Source organism: Lissotriton vulgaris, chromosome 4_1, assembly GCF_964263255.1.
Source record: "Lissotriton vulgaris chromosome 4_1, aLisVul1.2, whole genome shotgun sequence".
In the NCBI taxonomy this organism is placed as follows: domain Eukaryota; kingdom Metazoa; phylum Chordata; class Amphibia; order Caudata; family Salamandridae; genus Lissotriton; species Lissotriton vulgaris.
In genome coordinates, this window is record NC_141691.1 from 1904147361 (window position 1) to 1904155607 (window position 8247).

General features: G+C 45.1%; 1 protein-coding gene across 1 annotated transcript in view; it reads right to left on the minus strand.

Moving 5' to 3' along the window:
• Window positions 1-414, minus strand: part of LOC147724692 (vomeronasal type-2 receptor 26-like) — a 50103-nt gene extending 49689 nt beyond the window's left edge. Inside the window, exon 1 of the mRNA XM_086918087.1 lies at window positions 372-414. Coding sequence (XP_086774213.1) covers window positions 372-414 — 43 coding nt within the window. The remainder of the gene's footprint in view (window positions 1-371) is intronic.
• Window positions 415-8247: the final 7833 nt, after the last annotated feature.

The window sequence follows — 8247 nt, forward strand, 5'->3', positions numbered from 1 at the left end:
CTTTTCTGACAAAATCCTAGCCGCAAAATCTAAACCCAGGGAAATCTTTCAAACTCTACAAAAACTAACTAAACCTCCACCCCCCAGTGTATACGAGGAAAAATCTGTTTCCCAATGCAACGACTTGGCGGAATTTTTCTCGGCTAAAGTAAACAAAATATACACTTCCTTCCCAGGCACCACTACTCATCCGATAGTCCTGGATAAAACCAGGGGAACAGATCCCGCTCTAGCCCCTTCATCCACGCTTGACCACTTCCCTTGCATGGATCTCGAAGTATTAGAGTCCATGGCTCGGAAAGTAAAGTCCAGATCTCCTTCTGACCCGGCACCCCCTGAAACCATGTTGCTGGCATCTCAGATTGTCCTACCGATCATCAAAAATCTTCTGAACGCCTCCATCGCTTCCGGCATCGTCCCCCCTGCCTGGAAACAGGCGATGGTGCGTGCTCTGATAAAAAAGCCAAACCTGGACTCATTGGACTTTGCTAACTATCGTCCCATCTCCCTGCTACCCTGGGTAGGTAAGATCGTGGAGAAATACGTTAATCTCCAGTTGGTTAGCTTTCTTGAAGACAACCAGCTGCTAGATACCACCCAGACAGGGTTCAGGCCTAAGCACGGAACAGAGTCCGCCCTCCTAATGGTCATCGAGGAGTCCAGGAAAATTCTTGACCAGGGAGGATCAGTGGCAGTGATCTTCCTTGACCTCAGCGCGGCATTCGACACGGTCAGTCATAACACCCTACTGAACCGTCTTTCGAATGTCGGCATTGTGGGCAAGGCTTGGCTCTGGTTAAAATCTTTCCTAAGTAACAGGTCATTCCAAGTGTTTGACGGTCAGACAGTGTCCTCCAGCATACCCCTGAAGTGTGGAGTCCCCCAGGGCTCCTCTTTAAGCCCCGCGCTGTTTAACATCTATATGAGGCCATTGGCTGAGGTAGTTCGTCCGCATGGAGTTAAGATCATTTCCTATGCGGACGACACCCAGCTGGTGGTTTCATTAGCGCAGGAGGCTCAACAACCACTCTCAGGTGGATTAACAAAATGCTTGGATGAAGTGAAAGCCTGGATGACTCTGTCATCGCTAAAGCTCAATGGCGACAAAACAGAGCTTATGCTCCTAGGCCCTGCCGACCCTATCCTTTTCAACTCATTATGGCCCACCTGTCTAGGCCCCCCCCCGGTCTCGAAAGAAAACATCAAAAGCCTAGGGGTGTGGTTGGACAGGAGTCTTTCACTGAACACCCAGGCCACAAAGCTCTCTGCCACCTGCTTTGGACTACTCAGGACACTGAAGAAAGTTCTTCCTTTGCTCCCAATGGAGGCAAAGCAGATAGCCATACAGGGCATCATACAATCCTGATTGGACTCCAACAACGCCCTCTATCTGGGTGCTCCAGAGTACACACTAAGGAGACTGCAGCTAGTCCAAAACTGCGCCGCCCGCACTCTATTACAGATCCCACGCAGAATGCCAGTTAGAACAGCACTGACCAGCCTGCACTGGCTCCCAGTGTGGAAGAGAGTCACTTTTAAGGCAATGTGTATTGCGCACCAGGCCTTCTGGGACTTAGGACCCCAAATTACTCGAAGCCTTGTAAGCCAGTATCGTCCAGGCAGAGACCCGCGATCTAGCCAAGCTTTCATGGCAACAGTCCCTAGAATCAAAAGGACAAGATCGGGTGGAAGAACATTTGCCTTCAATGCCGCCAAGATCTGGAACTCCCTTCCTTTGCATTTGAGATCCAACCCCGACTTAGTCTCTTTCCGCAAACAACTAAAAACACACCTGTTCAATTCTCCGCAATAAACCTGCTCTCCTTCCCCCCTCCCCCCGGCTCTGCAACCTCACTCACCTTCCCACAGATACCTCTAGCGCTTGGACGCCTCAGGGCAGCAATTCGCGCTCTAAAAATCCACTTTCATTCATTCATTCATTCATTCATTCATTCATTCAGCTGTAGGAGCGAGGAGAAGCGGCACGGAGTGGTCAACGGAGCTCATAGCCGTTCAGGTTTACAAGAGAGGAATCACCCGCAGAGACCCCAGCGCGGAATGGCGCCGAAATTGAATCAGGGTACAAAATCCGCCAGCAATAGAAAAAAAATGCAGAAAGAGGAGGCTGAAAATGCAGCCCCGGACGTCATACGCGGTGATGAAAATTCTCTGCCTGATCAGCAAAAAAAAAGGCAGCAAGGAGCACCTAAGACCCGGCTGGCAACGGCGTCAGTTTTGGAATTGCTGGTGAAAGCGGGTAAGGAGAGGGGGGCTAAAGGCACGGGTGAGAGTAATGCTCCAGATGTAGCTCACAAGTTGGGTGCCAACTGTATCCCCCCCGATCCAAATGCCGGAAGATATAATCTCGACAGAAATTGAAAATAAAGCGGAGGCAGAGGCAGAGGTGGCAGATCCAGCACGTTTACCCTTAAAAAATGAAAACTTGGCGGCTACTGATATTCCACCAGCTCTAGAGCAGCATATAAATATCCTGCACCCTCAGGCTAAAAATACTAGTGGGGATATTATTAATGCTGAAGGATAGGCAACTGACTTTTTAAATCCCCCATTAGCCAAAGAGGAATTAATGTTAAACGGGGCAACAGGAGGGACTGGATGCGATAAGGAAAATGATCCAAGTGAAGCCTTTTTCTCTGTCTCTGATGGGGGTGAGTGGTCCGAAGAAGAAGAGGAACATAGCTCTTGTGTGGAGACTGACACTGATTTGGAGGATAATACGCCGGCCACCACCATGAAGGCAAAAAAAGCTGTTTGGAGTCAAGAGATGGTGCAACAGGAACTAAGCTGGGATCATTCTTCAGCTCAGCCCCTATTAGGTAGCCCCTTGATAGAACAGGCGCAAATGTCACTACTTGAGACAATACATCAAGAGATATTAGCACATCATGAAGAAACACGCCAAGACAGCCGGAAATCACAGGCTGCAATGAGAAAAATGCAGGGAGTAGTGCGGAAACTTTCTAAGGCATGTGCTACCACCGGGGACAGAGTGTCAAATCTAGAAGAGAGGGTGGTTTCAACAGAGACTGAGATGGCAGCGGCCACATCCAAGGTAGATGCTCAGAGCTCCCAAGTGATAGATATGCGGTGGAAGCTGGAGGAGATGGAGAATAGGCTCCGGAGAAACAATCTGAGAGTTTTAGGAATTCCCGAGGGAACAGAAGGGTCAGCTATAAGAGCCTATACTATCAAACTCTTCCAGCAGGCTTTCCCCGAATTGCCCGGTTGGGACTGGTCAAAGGAGATACAAAGAGTGCATCGCACCCCCTTCAAACTAAGAAGAAATGCTAAAGAGGGGGATAAACCTAGGGCGGTGTTGATATTTCTGGGCAATTTCATACTTCGCCAGGCAATCGCGGAAAGGGCTAGACCTGATGCCAGGAAGAACTGTGATGGGGTGTCCTTTTTTGTTCGCCCGGACTTCTGCCACATGACAGTAGAAAGACGCTGGTGTTTAAGGGGGTTGATAAAGCCCTTTCAAGATAGGAAACTCCAAGCATATTTAATAAACCCAGCCCAGCTAAAAATCATTAACAAAGGGAAAACAATATACTTCTCATCTGAAATTAAGGCCAAGGAGTATCTGGATAGCCTTGATAAATAGACACATATAGTATTTATACTCCTATAGGCTAATGGACAGAGCCCTCAAGTGCGCGAATGTTTAGATTGTTTTTACTTAATTTTTGTTTTCATTATTCATTATCCATTTTTTGGGCTGTTTTGTAATTGAGTAAAGTTGTTTGATGTACTCATCGCAACTGCATGTCCATCACATGCACAAACTAGAGTTGTGCGCCTCACAGTGTGGGTGGGCGAGCAGGGGGGATTGGGTGGAGGGGTGGGAGGGTAGGGGGGGTGGAGGGGGATGGAAAGATGAAAAATGAAAAAGGGAGTTCCAAGTGCATCACCATGATTTTGAAGATATTCGGACATAGGGAGCAGTTGAGAATGAATAACAGGATCAAGATGGTATGTCAAACTAAACGCCAGGATGTCAGACATTAAAATATGTACAGTGAACATGGGGGGGTTAAATGATTGGAGGAAGAGACAAAGATTGGCTTACTTTCTTAAGTTTAATAAAATTGATGTTTTATGTCTCCAAGAGACACACCTCCCATGGGCAAAGAGGAACCTTCTATTAGTAAATGAGTTTGACTTGGTCGCCTGTTCACTACAATCTTCAATGATTAGAGGGGTTGCCATTCTGGTAAGGAAGTCTTTGGGAGGTGTTAAAAAGGTAAAAGCAGATAATTGCGGTAGATGGGTGATTGCAGATCTGGAAATGGGCTTTACCATTTGCGTAATATGTGGCTCGAATGGCGATGATCCAGAGATCTTTGATTTCCTAGAGATTGAATTGGTAGGCTGGTTGGCACCCGTAATAGTTTGTGGAGACCTAAATATCTCAGCCAATTGGGGGGAGAACGCAAACTATATTGGTCGGAAGCCGCAGGTCTATAGAGCAATCAAAGCTTTGATGGAGTCAATAGACTTAGTGGATATTTGGTGAGCCCCTTAATTCTGGTTTCACCTACTTCTCAAACCCAGCTCAGAAGTACTCTAAGTTGGATTATTTGTTTATTTCCTCTTCAGAGATTAATAGAGTAGCCATATCTAAACTACAGAGGGTGCTCTCGTATCATAATCCCTTAGTTATTACATATCAGAGGAGCTGTAGTAGAAGAGCTAGACCTCCATGGTCTTTTGAGAGGAGACTATTGGAGGATGCTAGATTTATTTCCCACATCAAGAGCTGGTCCGATGACTTTTTCTCTGCTAATAGATATAGTTCCTCCCGTAATATAGTATGGGACTCCTTTAAAGCGGCTCTGATAGGAGAAACCATCAGCTATTCGGCTAAACTAAGGAACGAAGACAGGATGGCCGAATTGAAACTATTAGAGAGACTTACAACTATAGAAGAAGAACATGTCAAGGCTATTGCTTCGGGCGGGGATGGTAGCAATAGTCATAAAGCACTTATGACCATTAAGGCAGATCTTCAGAAAATGACTACTCAGAAGGCGATGGGGGAATACCAGGCTACAAGAACTAATCGATATGAAACTGGCGAACATGCCGGTAGAGCCCTGGCCCTCCAACTTTGGCAATAGCGGTCTAAAAACACTATTAAGAAGATAGTAGAAAGGGGCAGAGAATATACAGAAACCAAAGACATTCTGCATGTTTTTAGAGACTTTTATCAAAGTCTATACGATGAGGAAATAAGGGATGGAGAACAACAGATAAACTTAGAGGATTCAGGCCCACGCCTTGATGCCTCTCTCCAAGAGGAACTAGATAGGGACATTACTGAATTGGAGGTTAAGGCTGCCCTCCAGGAGTTAGCCCCAGGGAAAGCCGACGGTCCTGACGGCTTCCCCCTGGAGGTTTATAAATGCATTGAATCAGAAATCGTAGATCTGTTGGTAGACCTTTTCAATGGGATAGTATATACGGGACAGACCCCGGATTCATGGAAAGAGACAAACATCATCATCTTTCATAAAAAAGGGAAACCTAGTGAGAATCCGGGGTCTTATAGACCGATATCTTTGATTAACTCTGACACCAAGTTATACTCCACGATATGGGCCTCGAGACTGGGCAGGATTATTGGCGGCCTTGTCTCCCCCTGGCAGCATGGGTTTGTTCCCAGCCGTGGCACGACGGATCATACCAGCAGAGCAATAGCTATATTCGACGCCCATGCTGCCATGGGAGACGAGGTCGCCATGATCCTGCTCGACGCAGAGAAGGCTTTCGACCGTGTGGTCTGGAGCTTTCTCTGGGACATTCTGCTAGGAAGAGGCTTTGGGCAGAAAACTATTGGAGCATTGAAAGCAATGTATCAAGATCCTCTAGCGAGAGTCACTGTCATGGGCGAGAAATCTAATATGTTTTCTATAAAAAGGGGAACTCGCCAAGGATGCCTGTGCTTCCCAATTCTTTTCTCCCTATATATTGATCCTCTTATTCAGGCTATATTGGGGTGTCCTAGGCTAAAGCCGGTGATAATTAACAGTTTTGAAAACAAAATATTAGCCTATGCAGACGATCTGGCTGTATTTTCTTCTGACCCCCAGCAGGCAATGTCAGTTCTGGTTGATCTGACAAAACAATTTGGTGCCAATTCAGGGTATTTACTGAATGAAGCAAAGACTCAGATTATATGCACAAAGAATATAGTAAAGACAGATTCCAGATATGTGGATGCAGCAGTGTACTTGGGGGTAACAATTAATGCTGCAGTCGAGAAAATAATGGAAGGAAATTATGTACAACTTATTAAATCAATAGAGACTGACCTGAGAAGATGGGATGGTCTGCATCTCTCATTGATTGGAAGGATAAATGCGGGCAAGATGTCAATGTTCCCCAAGTTATTATATCTCTTCCGGGCCATACCACTATTTGTCGAGGAAAAAATAATGCTGAATCTGGAATCTGTGTTTATTAAATTTATTTGGCAATACGGCAAGATTAGGCGGTCTACAAACCTCCTCTCTCTCCCAAGGGAAAGGGGGGGACTAGCTCTTCCCAACCTAAGACTATACCATTGGACAAGTCTTTTAACTCAATTGACTGTTCTCTTCAGCCAGGCGCCCCCTATAATAATGTAAGTCCCGAAGTTTACCAACCCCCCTCTATTTATGAGCTATTGTTAGGAAGAAAGGCGCTGGGCATAATGCTCTGTGAGGTAGATCGTAGATTTTATAAAAAAGCGAGATATAAAATCATTAACAGTGTCTGGAGGGTATGGAAGTTTAGTAGAAATCTGTGTAATATCCCCAAAATTAATCCATATATTCATATTTGTAATTTTAGTCTTTTTTCAAGATTAGGGGTAGAGAGGACCCTAAAAATTTGGAGGGGGATGGGAATTAAGACTCTACGGGAATTAATGGATGGGGATGGGATTATAAGCTTTGAGGCTTTACAAAAGGGCTTTGGAATTCCAGATAATCATTGATTTGTATGTGCCCAACTGGCTCGCCCCCTGGAGGCTATTAAACCAAAACCGCCACCCCCAGGTAACAGTCCCCTCTTGGACGCATTGACTAATGGGTGTAAAAAAATTAAGTCTATATATAACATCCTTATTTTTGAGATCCACGATGATGTTGATAAGACCGAGGTAGCATGGTCCAATAAACTTGGAAACCCAAATGTAGACGTTGACCTGGCCTTGAATAAAAGGATATTTAGAGCCACAAATTTAAGAGCCCAGCACTATAAAACGGTGTTTAACCTGTACTATACCCCTGCTAAATTATTTGCATGGGGGGGCAAGAGCAGATGATACCTGCCCAAGATGTGGGGGGCACAAGCAGACTTACTGCATATGTTTTTCAATTGTAGACTCCTGACCCCAGTGAAGAATGAGATCGAAAAATTTTGGGAGGGGCTGCTAGGTCACAAGATCGATCTATCCCCTACCCTGATGATCTTGGGCACCGATTCTAATCTAAATTTGGGCAAGGAGGAAGAAGCTCTGGCCTTTATATCTGTGGCTGTGCTTAGGATTCTGATATCAGCTGGGTGGAAGGATACTGCTGCACCGTCTTTCCAAATGTGGCTATCCAGGTTTCTTGGAATACATAATATTGAGACATGATTATATGAGCGAAAGGGGGTGAAAGCACAGGATTTTGGAAGAAGGCTTTGGGCCCCGGTTACTAATTGGAGGCAGATTAATGCAGCAAATGTATGAATTGTTACCTCGCACAATATTTGATATTTTTATTCGGAAATAGGCTTTTTATAACTGAATATTGATGGTTTTATGCACTTTTTCAAGTACTGGCTTTAAGTATTTATTTAATGAACCTGTTGATCAATTGTTGTTTTTATGTCCGGATTAATCTAATAATGTATTTTACTTATGTGATGCATTTTGATTCCCAATAAAAATAAATAATAAAAAAAAAGAAACATACAAGCTGTCACTGACCAAATACGAAAAGTGCTTCTTCATGTGTTACAGTAGACCTACCACTACCAGCTTTGCCTGCTAAACCAAAACATGGACATAACCTCCAGTAGACATGCGGAATTTGCTGGCACCCAGGAATATAGACCTGGTGTCTGGAGGGGTCCATAAGGAAGGCATTAGTGTTCATCTTGGAAGATGAAGCCTGAACCAACAAAACTCTCTAGCGGTAAGTGCGAGGACAAACACTTTAGATCATAAAGGCCTTTGGGGTCTGGCAATATGTC